Here is a 19,006-nt window from a genome sequence, read left to right as displayed (position 1 = left end):
ATCCGAGCGGGTACGTCCATTACAGGCCCTAATTGAATGGGTTAATGTAAGGGCCGTGATTTGGATCGCTAAAGGAGACCATGACCTGGAGTGTGGGGATTGGGTTGGCGGAATAGACCAATAATCATCCTCAGACGCAAGTGCACCATAGTCCATTCCCGGAAGAGGTTCAAAGTGGCAATTCAAATCTCCTGCTACTAATAAAAACGTGTCCGTTGGAATAGAATATAAAAAATTTGATAGCTCATCCACCGTAGCGGACTCGCCAGCTATACCAACAGGTCTCGAATAAACATTCACAGCAGCAAGCTTAAAGCTGTTAGGCCATTTCATGATCACACACTGTATATCGTCCGAGTGGGTGCAAAGAGACTCAACAGTGCAACCCAAATGAGTTGCTACCCATGTGGTAAGGCCCCCGGACGGTCGTCCCTCCCCCCCCATCGTGCAGGTATATGGAAGCCCGTAAATCCCACTCTCCTTTCCTCTTCCCTGGCCCACGTCTCTTGGAATAGACATATGTCCATTCCATCGATAAAAGTGCCCCAGTCACCACACAATATTTTGCTGTGTAAACCCGCAACATTCCAGGACGCAATCACCAGAGATTCGATATTCGTTGTTTCCCTGGAGTTGCAGTCATTCCCAATTATGGTGCTAGTTTCACACAGTTGCTGCTCTGTAGCCGCTATAGCTTCAGAAGCAATGCCATCAGATATAGTCTCCTGGAATTCAGAAGGGGGTTCAACTGTGGGGATACAGTGCTCTAAAACAGTATTAGTTATGCCATCCATGCTTGGCATACACTCGGCCTCACCAATAGCCTTGCCCCTAGTGTTAATATGCATTTGAGTGTCACCCATTACCTGGCCAAGTCAATCCACTTGGTCCAAACAACTAAATCTATTTTGAATTGAAATGTTGGCAGCTGCTAGCTGCTGATCATATGGAGCCCTTGCAATCCTATCTCCTCGTCTGTGTTGTACCAGTGACCACCCATTCTCCAAACTATTCCAGGGAGTTGGGGGGTAAAAATAAGACAGTGAGTGTGTTTGAATCATCGCTCCCTGGTTAGAGTGCCTCCAATTGCAAATATGTTCAACAGTTCTGGGATCTTTGAAATTAACTAGAATGCAGTCACCCCTAATAGTTTTGGGGCTATGGCCCACCCACGATACTCTACGTGCCATCAAGATTTCACTAGTGATGTCGGGGGGAAGTGGCCGATTTTTATTAAGCCAATCTGTGACTTTATTTTTGAGAGACGGGAAGAATTCTATAGTTGTGCTTGGGAGCTCAGGAACTCCAACCAAAATTGCCACATAAGGGCTACATTCGGGTGGCAGGTCTATAGTATGTTCCTTGGTCTCCGTGTGGCCCCCCTTTCTGACATCTGGATTGGCATCCCCCCTCGGCAGTGTAGTAGTTGACGTTCCGCTTAGAAGATGGCTTGTATTTGGTACTGTTAGTGGGGCAGCCGTGATGTTGTTAGATATAGCTGTAACAGGCTGGGGATGTCTAATTTCAGATGGAACAGGACATGGATTTAAGGTGTCTGGCTTTAGATTACTCTGTATGTCCAACGCTACATGTTCCATCCGCAAAAGCTGTTGCTCAATGCGAGACAATCTCATTTCCAGTGGCCTGATAATAGCACTCAATAGAGCACTTATAGTAGCATGTGTCTCCGCTAAAGTATCACTGCTGCTAGATGTTCCTGTCTGGATTTCAATGGGTGCTGGTAGGGCATGGACTGGAGCAACAATAGGTGGGGCTGTTACTAATGGATTGGTTATCATCTCACTGCTAGTGTTACCTTTAACAAATTTCGCTTTTTTACCCCCAGCCCTAGGAGCCATATTCCTCTTTCTTTTTGGCATGGCCCCTTCACGTTTTCCTCGCAGCTGGGGGAGACTTAATCTCTCAGGTGAACTAGGCATTGTTGATGCTATAGTGGAGTCTAGAGCTTGTTCGAGTGGTAGGGCCTGAGCTGTATCTAATCTACAATACACATTATCACAATTTGGAAGTGCATTAACTAGGAATTCACTCCTACTAGGGTCCGGAGTGAGTGCGTTGGCGATGTGGCCCATAGAGGATCTTTTAGCAAGAGCTAGATCTTGTGAAACTCTTCGCTCCATTAATATTATCCCCTGGTCAATTACGGAATTTGCTCTTGTAATAAAATTGTCAAGGGTTCCTGTTAGACCAGCGGATTTCGGTGCAGTCCTGCTTCTAGTTTGTGAGGCAGCCATGATACAGAGGACAGTCTAGAACAATAACAGTACTTACAATCCTCCCCAATCCTCACCACGGTGTATAATTAAGACGTGTTAGAGGGATGGCCCGGTCCGGTCTTGTCCGTGCTTGAACGGGCTTAAACGGGCCCGCCCTTGGCCCGGGCTTCGCCCCGCACGCGTCCCGCTGACGCGAGAACAAGTGATGGTTAAATAGGCAAGGGGAGGAGTCGGGAAGAGGGCCAGGTGCGGGAGATCAGCAATGAGAAAGGCACCCTGGTCCTCGCAGTCCCGTTGGGTAAAAAAATGAAAGTTTATGTAAAGGCCCCGTGCCGTTTAAAATTAGAGCTTGTAGTTCTCACCAGGATCCGTTGTGGAGTACTGTTTGAGTCCTTCCAAGAGCGAGGTAAAAAGTCCTGCGCCTACGAGCGGCACCCGCGAAGCAGGGGCCGCGAGGCGCGAAGTACTGGCCGGGGGCGGAGTCGGGAAGAGGGCCAGGTGCGGGAGATCAGCAATGAGAAAGGCACCCTGGTCCTCGCAGTCCCGTTAGCCCCGTGCCGTTTAAAATTAGAGCTTGTAGTTCTCACCAGAATCCGTTGTGGAGTACTGTTTGAGTCCTTCCAAGAGCGAGGTAAAAAGTCCTGCGCCTACGAGCGGCTTATCATAAAGATCGTGGTAGTCCAAGATCTTCTAGATGTCTTATAGCCGACCGCTTTCTGTTTCGCTTCTGGCGGCCATTAATGGATCGGGCGTCAGGGGCTTGGCTCATAATGTCAGTTTCTTTACGAATAATCATGACAACCATCTCATTCTCCTTGAAGAATACTTGCTGCGTATAATTTTTTGAACTGTTTATCTGTCAGTTTAATTACGAATGATCGTGACGACCATCTCATTCTCTTTGAAGAATACTTGTTGCGTATAATTTTTTTAACTGTTTGTTGGTATTTATCGGTAATGACATTCTAAGTAAATTGTGAAAATTAGTGACCTGAGCAAATGCTTCTGCCGCTTTCGGTTACGAATCTGGCGGCCATTGCAGGGTCAGGCCTTTGGGGTTCCAGCCACGTTGAGACCCGGGGCTCCGTTGCCGTCACAGGGTGTCCCGGTCTCTTTCAAGGGTCGCCACTGACCTGCTTCACCCCAGTTAGGGAAGATCCAGGTGTTCCGGGTCCTCCCGTGGTCTTAGAGCTGGCTGAATCTCTTTGAAGCTCCGTGTATGGCGGCCATTGCCTAGTCAGGCGATGCGGCTATGGTTTGGTGTCTCGATTCGGGAGTGCGGTGAAGCCGTGGGGTTGTGCGGTCTGGAGCGTCGATTTGGGAGTCCTTATCTTCCGTAATTGCTACGCTTCTCCTGTCCTGAACGGTGGTCTCCCTCGTTCACCTCGTTAGCGCTAGGGGCTCCGAGGACCTCCAGGAATGGCTTCACTCGGGTGCAACTCTCTACGACCACTCACGGTCAGCCCTGTTCCTCCCACCATTAAAGATTTTTGAATTGAATTACTAGAACTAACCAGGAAACATCAGCGACAGAAGGCCGTACTTCAAAAGGACATCTCTCTGACACCAAAAAGAATACAAACTTGTGATTGGCCAGCGCGCTGACAAATCACATCAAATTGCTTCAGACACTCACAAGGGTATTAGCCATCCGGTGATGGGAGGGTGACCTACACTTCTAGTCTATACCTTTGTATTATATTGTTCTGTAATTGTATTTATATAGCACTTACTACCCCTCACAGTGTGCTGAATTTCTTTGCTCCGAGCAGCACACTGTGCTGGAACCCAAGGTTAGTGGTTAGTCAAGTGTTAATGGTTATTGTTCGTTATTTGGATTAGTCTTGTGTGCTCAAGCAAAGTATTCTATGGATTCAATCCAGTTTATTTGTAGTAGATTAAGTTAATATGGAATCAGGTGTTGTCGTGGAGGGAGAGAGAATTTAAATGAGTTCATACAGGCGTTTGGTGGGGTTAATAGATGAGCTAGAAGAGCTTAAGTTTGGTTAGGTTGCAGGATTCTGAGTTTTAAAAAATGTGAGTTTGTGATCTTTGAAATAAGTTGTGGGCAATTTTCATAAATACATTAATAGAGATTAAGGCAAACCTGCACATGATTTAGAGAAGGTTGTGCCCAGACATCAAAGGCGTATAGAGGATGGAAAGGAAGGAGAGGGACATTTCATTAAGGAAAAGAAGTGACAATCAGACATTTTAAGTAAAGATTAGATTGTCATGACGGATTTTAGGAATACAGAAGACACTTTTGGAGACAGCATGCAATTTGTGGATGAAAGACCCCAAACAGAAGCAAAATGATGTGCATGTGAAGATAGTACTATATACTGATCTTTTGATAGGCACTAGTATCGGGTGAACACTGTCCCGTGGTAAGCTATTGCTAGACCACTTGTGCAGAGCGCATAGTGAAAAGGAACGACTGGAACCGATGTTTACTAGTTTGATTTCTTTCAGGTCTTCAAGAGAAATGAAGAAGCACAGGTTCACACTATCCCGTGAATGCTTAGTTCTGAGATGTGCCGATACATTCTCTAGTGCCGGTACTTTGCCTTATAAGTTAAAGTGACCCTTGACCCCATGGCTCCACTCAAGATTAAAGTCTCCAAAGGATCTCATCTTACGGCTCCTTGGTTCTCATTCTCCTCAAGGGAGGAAAATAGCCCGTGTACAATTCTGGAGCATGAATGGAAAAAATCTTATAGTCATGAGGCAAAAGCTAAATATAAATTTGCATTAAAAACATTTTTCAAATCGATTTGCAAATCTCAGAGAGACTATTTTTCCTCTCTAATTTTAACCGCTCCTAACACCCTTATTGAATTGTCTATAATTGTTCATTCTTTTTTTTCCACTGAGACTTCAAAAATCAGAATGATCCCTTCTCTAGAATTTTGTAATGATTAACCCTAATTATTTCATGAGAAAATTCTGAATATTTATGTGAAATTCTCTACAGTAAACCCTTCTAATGTTCAAGTGGAGTCAGGGCTAAGTCTCAGTCCTCAACTGTGAAAATGTCTCTATCTCAGAGGATGACCCTCTTAAGCAACTTAAGAAATGCAAATCTGGTTTGCCGGGGGATCTATGTTCACCCCAAATTTTAAGGATAGCCTCTTCTGCCATCCATTCTGGTTTAAATAACATTGTAAATGATTCACTTGAATCAGGTTTGTTTCCCTCAGGTTGGAAACAGGCATTTTTCCTTCCGTTATTAAAGAAACCTAGAGCAGACCTGGCAATATTGCACAATTTTAGACTAATTTCTCTTTTACCGGTTGCTGCTAACATTTTGGAGAAAAACTTAACAGGCAACTAACTCTTTTTCTGGAATCTAATAACTTGTTGCACGAGTCTTAATCTGGCTTCCATTCGGGGTTCGGTACTGAATTTGCTTTGCTGAAGGTTACAGGAATTATCAAAGATAATTTGGACCGTGGGGGGTCTGCCATGACCGTCCTGCTTGACCTATCAGCTGCCTTTGATACGGTCTTGCACTCTACCCTTTTGGATAGAATCAGGCAGGTAAGGGTCAGGCTTCTGCCTGCCACCCTCCAGCTGCAGAGGATTTGGCGTTAGGGCCAGAGCCATAGACTTTGCAACTGTGGAATCAGGCTTGAGTCTTGACATCATATCATCATCCTCTAATTCTGAACAAATCCCTTAATCTCCCTGTGGATTTTAAAAATGAATGAGACCATGAGTAATGCAACTGGTGCTCAGGTGAGGCGCTCCAATACCTCTTGGTCTAGTTTGAGCTATATATAAAACTACACAAAGAAGTAAAACAAAGCATTACTTAAAAAAGAAGGACAAATAGGTACCCATTTAGTGGCTGATTTGTACAAAGTGACACTAGAAAACCTGGATAAATCGCAGCTTCTCCGCTAAAATTGTGTGATCTTAGGCAAGTATTTTATTTCACCAAAACTCCTTTTTCTTCATTATCTCATATGAAAGTTCTCTCAAAACCTATTGTGTTTGATTTAATAGGCTGTAATCTTGTTGTATATTATTCTGGGCCTCGAACAGGGTTTACATGAGAACTGCGAACATTAGTTCACTGCTAATGGTTTATGTTTAAAACCTATCACTTTCAAAAAGTACTCCTCAGTGCAGTGCTATAATGTGATGTATTAGTGTCAAAGCTTCCACATGTTATATAAAGATATATTTTTTTAATATTGAAGAGACTATCTATCATATTTTACGTGATGCTTGCTGTACGAGTCACATACCAAACATTTTCAGAGCTCGGCTCGTGCACGGGCTCTAAGATCCCAGACAGACCCTTGGCTCGGCTCTCCCTTGTAATTCGTTAGCTCGTCCACCTCGACTCATTTTACTCTTTCGTAGCGAGAGTCCCATCATAGCGCCTAGCCAGTGCGGAGCAGGCCCATAGCCAGGGCCGGACTGGCCATATTGGGCATCTGGCATTTCCTCGTTGGGCTGGAGGCCATGGGGCTGATTTTCACCTAAGGGGGCAGATTTTCACTTTTCAGGGTCGCTCTTAATAAAGGCTTGGACGGGACACTGTAATTCCAGCAGCAAAGTGCGATGAAAATTCAAGTCTCAGCGCAGCCGAACAGAGGGGGGCTGGTCCCAAAATTATTTGCCAGGGCTGCTTTTGACTCTAAGCCCGGCTTTGCCTATAGCATATGGCTAGATAGTTATATGTTCACTGCCTTGGGTGACTTTTTTTTTTTTTTTTAGGAAGCCAGTGCATTCAATCCGCCCTCTCAAGGTGCTCAAATGAAGCTTACACCGTGAGTGTAAAAAGCATATACTTGGTTACTTGAGGAATCTTAGGCAGTACATAGTGGTTATGTCACAACCTTGTCACAGCCTTATTTAAAACAATATAGAATGTATTCATTAATGTCAGCGGTGTGAGAAAGATACCAGGGTCATCTGTAGTGGCTGCGTCGCGGTCCATCCCCTGCTCAGCAGCAGAGCGCGGCTGTAGTTTCTAGCTGCGATCCCCGCCTGGAACCGGAGCCTCTCGGAGCGCCGCGCCTCGCCCGTCCCCTTGCTGAAGTGAAGCGTGTCAGCTCTCCTTCGCAGATGCTCCACGTTTTCCAGGTCAGTGTACTGAGCTATATCATCCCACTGACTGGCGCGAGGGAGGAGGCCTGAGTGATCTTATATGCTCACCATGGTAACCAGCCTGACATAGGCATCAACAATAGGCTTTACAGCGCTGAAGGCCCAGCTGCTGCTGCGGGCAGAAGCGGCAGAGTCTGGAAGCCGAAGCGCCCCCGTGCAGCAAAGGAGCCATCATCCGACCCAATCACCTCATGCCATTGCTACCTAGACAGCGCGAGCGCAAATCCGGCCCGTCCAATCAGAGGAGGCAGCCTAGTTGGCCAGCACAGCGTTCCACGGGTCCTGTGACGTCTTCACTGACAATCTGACTCCAGTTAGAAGGTCGCCTCAGTAAAGGACTTTTTTGGGTCTTCAGGTGGCCTTTGAGGAGACAGGGCGTCTGGAGGACATTACCGAAACCCTAGGTTAGCCTCAATAAGCAAAGAAGTGAGAAGGAATCCAATTTCACAGACATGGCGCGGCAGTTTGAGACTTCACAGTCTCAAAACGCCATGAGAGAGCTGTACATGAAGGAGATGCGGGTCCGCCTCAAGTGGCATCAGGAGAACATCAAGAAAGCCAAAGCCATGGCGCAGCCCAGAGCCAAAGCCAAGGAAAGGTTAAAGCTGCCGAGCATACACCTCGCCCCGCCACCTAAAGAGCCGGAGACCAAGGTGGAGAAGAAGGTCTGCGAGGGTCCTCCTGCTGCGAAAAAGCACGAAGAAAAGGTGGTGGAGGCCCTGGGCGCAGAGATGAAGCCACCTACCCCTCGCACCAAGGAACTTCTCTACCATGGCACCACCAAGCAGGAGGAAGGCAGGTACCTCTACCTAAAGGCGCGGAGCAAGATCATCCCGGAGGAGAAGTACATCTTCCCCATCACAACCAACTTCGAGTACGGCTGGCAGATCGGTAAGGACAACTGGCTCATTGCTACAGAGGGGCATAGCTAAAATTATATTTAGGACGTGTAGTGGCACCATGGCAAAATAGTGTACCACAACACTCTAAATATGACTGGCTTTTACTACCCAGCCAGGGGAGGCCGTGGGGGGCATTTTCCTTGCTGGCATTAGTATTCCCATGGCACCCTTGCTTTGCTGCTATTCCTTCATGTACCAAATTGGTTCTACAAGGCTTGTGTCCCCTAAAATAGGGGTGCTCGCCTAACATTTTTCATGTAAAGCCTGCCTTAGCAATGTATCTGTATGCTTTCTACCAGATAGGGACTAGCCTATTTGAACATATGTTCACAAAAGGCCAATGTCTTCAGAAGGCAATAGGACAGGAACAGAGTAAACAATGCAATTGACTTTGGCCCAGCCCTTCCAGGAGTTTCATAGGCACTGGCCTATTGGAATATCACTTGATTTCTGCGAAAAGTTCTTCTTGACTCCCTGTGACGATTGTTTCTTTGATAGCACATCATGAAAATAAGACGTGTTCTCCTGAATTTCACATATAAAACGACAAACTAGTTCCCTACGTTAAAAAAACTGCCTTGAAACTTTAGTGAACAAACAGACCAGGTTTCTTAGGATAGGATTATAATTGGCCTCCACATCATCAACATAGTGTGCTGCGTATACGATTCCACTGTACTGAAGCAGATGTCGAAAGGTAAGTACTGATGGTGTATGGATCACGTATGTGTATGCTTAATGGTTTTCATCATTTGTATCCCAATTCAAATTTCATAAAAGGGGCCACCACTTCTTGCGGCCCAAGGCCCCTCTACATCTGTGAGACAGCCAAAGTCAATTTTAGGGTACCCTTCAATAAACTTTTCAGAGGAGAACCGTGGGAGCGTTTTGACCCGAACATTATTTATGGTTCAAATCGTTTTATCTTTTTTACTCAGTAACACATACCCTCATCTACTTCCGTAGGCCAGTGAGGAACATAGAAGGGGGATCAACTGTTGAAGAGGGCGCTCAAGGAAGGAATCGGTTAACACCTCCAATGTGTGGGGGTGCATGTGGGGGAGTAGGGTAACTTGGGGGAAGGTCCAGCGGTAAGGGGTGAGCTCCACAATGCAAGGGGTGTGTTAGTTCATACTACAATGTCACTAAGCGCATCATAGCCAGATGTCCAGGTTACCCTAGTCTGTTTTCTTCGCAGGAGTCGTGTTTGGGCTCTTGTTGCGTTAGACAAACAACACGGAGGTATTTCGGGCAAGTCAGTGCACTGAAGTCCCGTGATAGAAATTGGAGACATGAACCCCATATTTTATCAAATTACAGCAGTTTGTTATCAAGCGAGGCTGTGAGCTTTTCCAATCCAGTGGTGTCCCAGAGTCGGTATAGCCAGTTTTTATGGTTGCGTGCGCAGTCAGTAACCCACTTGGAGGTGATGGTCTGCTTGGCTGCATTTAACGCCGTGGTGAAAGCCTGACCCTTGGGCGTGCGCAGTGGGTGGTCATGGCATTTGGGAGCCCCAGTAGGATATAGCCGGAGAGGTTGGGGACATCCGTATCAAAAAACCTCATTAATGTCTTTCAATATCTCCTCCCAGTATCGTTTGAGTTTGGATCAGTGCCCGAAGATGTGTGTCAGGGTGCCACTATGGCAGCAGTTGTGCCAGTAGTCATCTTTGCTTCTAGGCCTATAATTCACTATCCTCGCTGGGGTGAAGTACCAGTAGTTAGTGATTTTAGCATCGCCTCACTGCCCGCCACACTCTAGGACAGTGGTCTTCAAACTTTTGATGTCGAGACCCCCTTGTCAAACCTTTTTAGGCGTAAGGACCCCTTCTGACAAAATGTTCTAGAAACTGGTTCTCCTCATCATCAACATCTATCAACAACTATAAATGCCCCTGTTAAATCTGGCATCTTTTGGCATGTTTCCTATTGTAAACTGTATTATGGATTGGTGTTTCCATGATTGGCATGTTTCACTTATTAATAAGTCCCTAGTAAAGTGCACTGAGGGTGCCAGGGCCTGTAAATCAAATGCTTCTGGTGGATCTGCAGTACTGATTGTGCCACCCACCCACGCAACCTTGCAAAGGGGTTTCAGACCAGCCACTGCATTGTCTGCGTGGTTTGTAACTGCCATGTCGACCTGGCAAGTGCACCCACTTGCCAGGCCCTAATCTTCACTTTTCTTACATTCAAGTCACCCCTAAGGTAGGCCCAAGGTCCCCTGTGGGCAAGGTGCCGTGTATATTAAAGGTAGGACATGTACTGGTGTGTGTGACATGTCCTGGTAGTGAATTACAGTGTGTTTCATTTTTCACTATGGAAAGGCTATCTGTCTCATAGGATAGAATGAGAGTTTACTTATAACATTTTATAAGCATATCTTCCAATTGGGGCAACATAGAGAATTGGGGATTAGTATGCCAGAACTCAGAATATAAAAATGCTTCTTTTAGTAAAGATGATTTTTATGTTCTGTGTTTGAAAATACCACTTTTAGAAAGTAGGTATTTTCTTGCTTATCCATCCTGTGTGCCTCTGCTGGGTTAGTGGATTTACTGTCTGACTTTCGAGTGACAGGGACTGGGGCTGTGCAGTCTCATCAGAGAGCCACTGGGGGGTCAAGGTGTGTCCTGCCTTTCCTGGATGATTCAGGGCTGGGCTGAATAGACCTGGGCTGTATTTAGTAGTGGGAGGAGATTTCCTTGCACCTGAATGGGCCTGGTCTGCCTTGGATAATGCTGTCTCCACCTCCTGCCAGGAAGCTGGGCCATTGAGGATGGAACTGTATCACTGCAGCAAATTGGTTATATCAATACATACAACTACACAAATTGAGGAGCACAAAGTTTAGAAAGTCTAAAGATTTTTTTTTTGAACTCTCAAAATGTATATATTATTCATACCATGACATATGACAGCAAAACCTCTACTTAAGGGCAACACTTCATACTGCGGAAATTCTAACTTCAAAGACCAAGTGTATGCTAAGCACTCTGAATGGAACCTGTATCAGCTGTTGTATTCTAACGTGTTTTCACTGTGAGTTTAGCACATATTAGTCACGCCGAAAACACTATCAATTTTGTTCGCGGTGTCCTATACACTCCCGCGATTTCTTCATATTTCAAAAGCCAGGCAGTCCATATGTTTTAAAAATCCATTTTCATACGGCCTCAATTTAAACGGCCCCTTCCTGCGCACATCTGCGCTCAAAGAAGCATGTAAGGCCTCCTAGTCCTCTCAACGGAGCAGCTGTCAATGGTATAACGGTCCAAAAAGATGTATGAAGTGTTGCCCTGAAGAAGTCCCATGTGAATAGGGACGAAATGCGTAGGCTGTTTGTTTTGGACATGTCATCCGGTTTTATCCAAACAATTGAAGATTTTGTGAATAAAGACGATGGAAAAACAATCTGAATGTGAAAAAATCTGGTTATTGTACTTTAAGTAGTGGTTTTGATGTCATATGTCACGTTATGAAGAATAATATATACATTTTGAGAGTTCAAAAAAAAAATCTTTAGACTTTCTAAACTTTGCACTCCTCAAAGAGAGGATGGAACTGGTTTGGACTGGGCACAGGCACTCTCTGTCCAAAAGCACAAAGAGAAACTGAGTATAAATATTAGGGTCCAGACCCCAGAAATTTAGAACTCACTGGAATCAAGGAACATGCCAAGAAGAAGAGCTGAAAGCACTGCCAAGAGGAGTACTGCAACTTTGCTGTGTTGTTGCTTTGTAGGTTTGGCCTGCAGTTGCTGCTTCTGCTTTGGGCAGTGAAAGGACTGGACTGTACTTTCTTTACTTGTTGCTGAGTATCTCCAATGCCAGAAACCGGTCCCTGGAAGCTTGTTTCCTTCCCAGTATAAGAATTGGCTTGGTAGTTTGGTTTGCCCTGTTCCCATCATGCACTGGGACAGGTACAGACTAATTTGCATGTAGCCAGGTTCTGAGCTGGGATGGTGCAGTGAGCTAAAAAACGGTGATGGATTAAAACCATGATCTCTTGACTTGGTAAGAGTATTCTGCATCATTCAGAAACTCTGTCCATCACCACCCCCTTTTTCCCAAATCGATTTTATCCACACTCAGTGTGGGAGGGTATGCTCAGACGTGAGTCCCTTGCTCATTGCACCATCAGGATTCAGGCAAGCCGGGCAGACGAAGGCTGTGATGCCAGAAACCGGTCCCTGGCAGCTTGTTTCCTTCCCAGTATAAGAATTGGCTTGGTAGTTTGGTTTGCCCTGTTCCCATCATGCACTGGGACAGGTACAGACTAATTTGCATGTAGCCAGGTTCTGAGCTGGGATGGTGCAGTGAGCTAAAAAACGGTGATGGATTAAAACCATGATCTCTTGACTTGGTAAGAGTATTCTGCATCATTCAGAAACTCTGTCCATCACCACCCCCTTTTTCCCAAATCGATTTTATCCACACTCAGTGTGGGAGGGTATGCTCAGACGTGAGTCCCTTGCTCATTGCACCATCAGGATTCAGGCAAGCCGGGCAGACGAAGGCTGTGATGCCAGAAACCGGTCCCTGGAAGCTTGTTTCCTTCCCAGTATAAGAATTGGCTTGGTAGTTTGGTTTGCCCTGTTCCCATCATGCACTGGGACAGGTACAGACTAATTTGCATGTAGCCAGGTTCTGAGCTGGGATGGTGCAGTGAGCTAAAAAACGGTGATGGATTAAAACCATGATCTCTTGACTTGGTAAGAGTATTCTGCATCATTCAGAAACTCTGTCCATCACCACCCCCTTTTTCCCAAATCGATTTTATCCACACTCAGTGTGGGAGGGTATGCTCAGACGTGAGTCCCTTGCTCATTGCACCATCAGGATTCAGGCAAGCCGGGCAGACGAAGGCTGTGATGCCAGAAACCGGTCCCTGGCAGCTTGTTTCCTTCCCAGTATAAGAATTGGCTTGGTAGTTTGGTTTGCCCTGTTCCCATCATGCACTGGGACAGGTACAGACTAATTTGCATGTAGCCAGGTTCTGAGCTGGGATGGTGCAGTGAGCTAAAAAACGGTGATGGATTAAAACCATGATCTCTTGACTTGGTAAGAGTATTCTGCATCATTCAGAAACTCTGTCCATCACCACCCCCTTTTTCCCAAATCGATTTTATCCACACTCAGTGTGGGAGGGTATGCTCAGACGTGAGTCCCTTGCTCATTGCACCATCAGGATTCAGGCAAGCCGGGCAGACGAAGGCTGTGATGCCAGAAACCGGTCCCTGGAAGCTTGTTTCCTTCCCAGTATAAGAATTGGCTTGGTAGCTTGGTTTGCCCTGTTCCCATCATGCACTGGGACAGGTACAGACTAATTTGCATGTAGCCAGGTTCTGAGCTGGGATGGTGCAGTGAGCTAAAAAACAGTGATGGATTAAAACCATGATCTCTTGACTTGGTAAGAGTATTCTGCATCATTCAGAAACTCTGTCCATCACCACCCCCTTTTTCCCAAATCGATTTTATCCACACTCAGTGTGGGAGGGTATGCTCAGACGTGAGTCCCTTGCTCATTGCACCATCAGGATTCAGGCAAGCCGGGCAGACGAAGGCTGTGATGCCAGAAACCGGTCCCTGGAAGCTTGTTTCCTTCCCAGTATAAGAATTGGCTTGGTAGTTTGGTTTGCCCTGTTCCCATCATGCACTGGGACAGGTACAGACTAATTTGCATGTAGCCAGGTTCTGAGCTGGGATGGTGCAGTGAGCTAAAAAACGGTGATGGATTAAAACCATGATCTCTTGACTTGGTAAGAGTATTCTGCATCATTCAGAAACTCTGTCCATCACCACCCCCTTTTTCCCAAATCGATTTTATCCACACTCAGTGTGGGAGGGTATGCTCAGACGTGAGTCCCTTGCTCATTGCACCATCAGGATTCAGGCAAGCCGGGCAGACGAAGGCTGTGATGCCAGAAACCGGTCCCTGGAAGCTTGTTTCCTTCCCAGTATAAGAATTGGCTTGGTAGTTTGGTTTGCCCTGTTCCCATCATGCACTGGGACAGGTACAGACTAATTTGCATGTAGCCAGGTTCTGAGCTGGGATGGTGCAGTGAGCTAAAAAACGGTGATGGATTAAAACCATGATCTCTTGACTTGGTAAGAGTATTCTGCATCATTCAGAAACTCTGTCCATCACCACCCCCTTTTTCCCAAATCGATTTTATCCACACTCAGTGTGGGAGGGTATGCTCAGACGTGAGTCCCTTGCTCATTGCACCATCAGGATTCAGGCAAGCCGGGCAGACGAAGGCTGTGATGCCAGAAACCGGTCCCTGGAAGCTTGTTTCCTTCCCAGTATAAGAATTGGCTTGGTAGTTTGGTTTGCCCTGTTCCCATCATGCACTGGGACAGGTACAGACTAATTTGCATGTAGCCAGGTTCTGAGCTGGGATGGTGCAGTGAGCTAAAAAACGGTGATGGATTAAAACCATGATCTCTTGACTTGGTAAGAGTATTCTGCATCATTCAGAAACTCTGTCCATCACCACCCCCTTTTTCCCAAATCGAGTATCTCCAAGGGCTTGAAGTAGAGCTTGCCTCCTGTTCTGAAGTCTCAGGGACTGCAAAGCCTTCCTGACCTCTGGGTACCGCCTCTGGAATCATGATTTCAGTTGCCACAGAGGGGGGGAATAGCAACCCACTCTGTCACTGACTCCGCCGTTGGCTCCGTGTCCTGAAGGCACGGCAGAGGGCACCTCTGCATCTCGCACCGCAACCCTGATCTCACTGACAATGGCTGTGCACCGTGACCTGTGGGCACCGCACTCCGCACTGTCTTGCTGTACTTCACCACCCTGGTCTCACCGATGCCGTCGCTGACTTCAACAACCGTGACCATACCATGGCTTGGGGCACTGCTCGTAAGTCTTGCGACACACTGCCCCATCCCTCAACACAGTCCAGACCGACCAATGCCAGCTCCCTGCAAAGTGCATATTTTTAAGTACTGTATGTTGGATTTTTATAGTTTTGAATATATAAAGTATTGGATATTTTTCTAAAGTGGTGTGGTGTCCTTTTGAAGTGTTTTTGCTGTATTACTGTTGGTTATGTGCAAATCCTTTACACACTGCCTCTGAAATCAGCCTGACTGGTCGTGCCAAGCTACCAAGTGGGTGAGCAGGGGTTATTTCAGTAGTGTATCCCTCTTACCCTGACTAGAAGGAAGGGTCCCTACTTGGACAAAGGTGCAAACCATTGCCAACTAGAGACCCCCATTTCTAACAGCCCCCAATTACCACAGCAAATAATTTTTATGGTGGGGAAATGATTTTAAACAGTGTTTAGCAAACCAAAGGTGATTGAGCGTTGGGGTGTAGCCAAAGGTGTAGCTACAAACAAAGGACCTCATTTATGAGGGATTGGCATATGGCAGTGCTGCAAGTCTTCTTGCGGCGCTGCCCTATGCCAATGTGAAACGGCAGGAATGCACCGTATTTATGAAATACAGTACCTTCCGGTCTTTTTCCCTTCACAAATTGCTGCCTAGCACCAACATAGGCAGGATTGTTTATGTACAGGAAGAGGCACCTTCCTTCACCAAAACAATCCTGAGGGGCGTTTTCCTATTTCTATGCGAGCTGCAAAATGCAGCACACATGGAAAGAGGAAAAAACAAGGAGAAATGAAAACATTTCTCCTCGTTACGCCTCCACTGGAGAGGCGTCAGTTTTAGTAGCTGTCCCAGGTTTACGTGGTTTTGTAAATATGGGGCAGCATCAAAATCCATGGCCTTTGCGTGGAAACCCAAACAACGCCCAGTGAACACCTCCTTGACGTAGAGTAAGGCAACGCAGTGACTTGCGCTGCTATGTCTTACTCCACATATATGAGGCAATGCAAAGCCATGCAGTGTGACTTTGCACTGCCTCATAGTATGGTTGAGATGCTTGCGCCACCGAACCATCAAAAAAGTGATGCTCTGGTGACGCAAGCCTCTCATAAGTAAGCCCAACATATTCTATATGTTTTTTTAGGTCTTTCACCGTCAGGTATCTACATATAAAATAATGGGCAGTGTAAATGAAAAATACATTTTAAAAAGTTATTGCACAGTGGGAAATGCACTGTAGTACATTATGAAACCTCTATTAGTTAGTGCACTGCAGAGGTCTGTGTGTAACCAGAGAACCACAGAATTAATCTTGATTGGTGCAGTGGAGAATAGTGACCTGTGTTTTTAGTGCTACGAAGTCACAGCCTGTGAAGGAAAGCACTGTGAATATGTAAGTCAAGTTTTTATACTCGCATTACACACAGGGTAAGATAGAATGCTGCAAAACGCGCGAATAGTTTTACAATAAAATGGTGCTGTCAAAATGTAGGTTTTAGTAGTACCAGAGCGTATGTAATGCAATTTTCTTTTTATACATAACTGTCCCTTCAACACCTCTTTAGGGGCAATAAGGGCTGTTTAAATGAAGTTAAAATTAAAGGAAATAACTTCCCAGCCCAGTTGTTAACTCTTTGCACTACCATTCAAAAAACACATCTTTGTCTTCACAAAGAGCCAGAACTGCTACCAAGCGTCCTTTACATTTGCAGATTAACAGATAAGGCACATTTGCCTTTCATTCAGGCAAGCAGCTGATAACGATCTCAATTAGCTGTCCAAGGACAGCTGTCTTTTTGCAGGGACAAGTGAAGCTGGGGAATCTGTGACCCCCTTCCAAGGACTCCATGACCCCCCTTGGAGTCACGTCCCACAGTTTGAAGACCTCTGCTCTAGGAGATGCATGCTCTGTGTGGAATGTCAGTCCATTCTTTGGGGGAAAAAGAGCGTCTCAGCTCTGCCTGCTATCTCTGCTGTCTGGGGGCTTGGAGGTGTCTGATGCTTTATTCAAGAAGCCATATAGGTCTGGCAGCAATCCCAGTGCTCGTGATGAGCCTTTTTTTATAGTTTGCTAGGGGTCTACTGGCGAATTGTCAGAGCGTCGGTTGCGTGACCCTGTGTTTAATGGCGGTGTAGTGCCAGGCTTCCTGGTAGGGTGACCAACTGGCCTGATTGCAAATCCAGGACGGCGAGTGTAAAAATTCAGGACAAAGGGTCAAAATTCAGGACAAAAATTCAGGACAAGAAGTCAAAATTCAGGACAAAGCTTCGGGACAAAAGGTAAGTTTTACAGACATGTCAGAAGAGGTCGAGCAATAGTGTATAAGTAAGTAAATAGACAACCACTTAAGAACCAGTCAAAATAAGTTTATATTAGGTTGAGATAATCTTGCACTTCACGGTTTTTCAGCAGGCCCACAGCTTGCTACCTTAGACAATTCAAAACTCGCATCTCGCTCTAGCAGGTATATTAGTCACCAGACAATGGTGAACCACACCTGAATATAAGTGAGGCCACTTTTATTGTTGATTGAAACCTACTGGATATACAAGGAACTTGCAGTGCCAGCCCCCAGTAACAAAACAGCTCCCCCTCCTTTCCAGCCTCCCAGGGAAACACCCGATGCCCAGTACGGCCAGTCCGGCCTTGCTACCACCCTCCAATGGTGCCTCTCATCTTCACATAGACCGTCTCTCATGTGTATTTAATTTCTTGTATAGTGTTACTCATCCCAAGTATGTAGGGCAGGGTGTTGGAGTGCGTTACATCACACACACATTATATAGAGACAATGACTCATATAAAAGTAAAAGTCAATGTATAGGAAATGTTACTTAAGATAATGGGTGCTACAAGGTGTAATCATTCTTTTATCTATCATTCAATCTTTCACCATTCATTCTGTCCTTCCATCTGTGTGCTCATCTATATCCAAACATATTCAACCATTTGCAAACCTATCCACCACGTATCCTTCCAGCCATCATTTCACTCATCCATCCCTCCATCCACCCTTTCACTCATCCATCCATTATTCATCCATCCACCCTTTCACCCCATCCAGCCATACAGTCATCCACCCACTCTTCCACCCATACATCTATTCACTCATCTATCCAGCCATTTACCCTATCACCCATCCAGCCATGCTTTCACTTACTCATCCATCCACCCAGTCACTTTTCCTTCCACCCATTCACCCTTTCAGTCATTCATCCTCCCTTTCTCTCTCCATCCCCCTTTCACTTAGCCATCCATCCTTCCACCCACCCACCCACCCATTTACTCATCCATTCATGAATCCATCCATTGACCCTATTACTCATCCATCCTTTCACTCATCCATCCATCCGTTCTCTCATCCATCCACCCTTTCACTTCTTCACTCATCTATCCATCCTTTTGTCCATCTACCCCCTTTCACTCACTCATCAATCCTTACATCCACCCTTTCACTCATCCATCCGTTCAACCTTTCACTTATCTTTTCATCAATCCATCCATCCTTTCACTTATCCATCCACCCATTCACTTGCCCATCATCTACCCTTTCAGTCATCCATCCATCCTTTCACACACCCATCCACCCTTTTACCCATCCATCTACCCTTCCACCCATATATCCATCTATTTACCTTTTCTCTCATCCATACTTCCACTCATTCACTCATCCAACTAACCTTTCTTTCATGATCTATCCATTCATCCTTTCACTAATCCATCTAGCGATTCACACATTCCTTCACTTATTTACTCACCCACCTTTTCATATTATGAGCTGAGCCTTTGTTGGCAGAGTTGCAGACAGAAGAGGCCCATAAAGAACTTCACCTCGCTGTAGTTCCTAAAGCAAGGGGTGCGGTGAGGGAGAGTTCACTATGCCCCTGCACATAGGCA

The 19,006-nt window shown here is 45.9% G+C and overlaps 1 protein-coding gene across 1 annotated transcript in view; it reads left to right on the top strand.

The window, feature by feature from the left end:
• The first annotated feature begins 7,246 nt into the window (after positions 1–7,246).
• SPMIP1 (sperm microtubule inner protein 1) overlaps positions 7,247–19,006 on the top strand; it is a 38,842-nt gene continuing 27,082 nt past the window's right edge. Inside the window, exon 1 of the mRNA XM_085650661.1 lies at positions 7,247–8,252. Coding sequence (XP_085506787.1) covers positions 7,814–8,252 — 439 coding nt within the window. The 5' untranslated portion in view covers positions 7,247–7,813. The remainder of the gene's footprint in view (positions 8,253–19,006) is intronic.

This window comes from Triturus cristatus, chromosome 4_1, assembly GCF_964204655.1.
Source record: "Triturus cristatus chromosome 4_1, aTriCri1.1, whole genome shotgun sequence".
Lineage (NCBI taxonomy): Eukaryota > Metazoa > Chordata > Amphibia > Caudata > Salamandridae > Triturus > Triturus cristatus.
The sequence above is the reverse complement of the archived record's forward strand: the minus strand, read 5'-3'. Positions and strand labels throughout refer to the sequence as shown.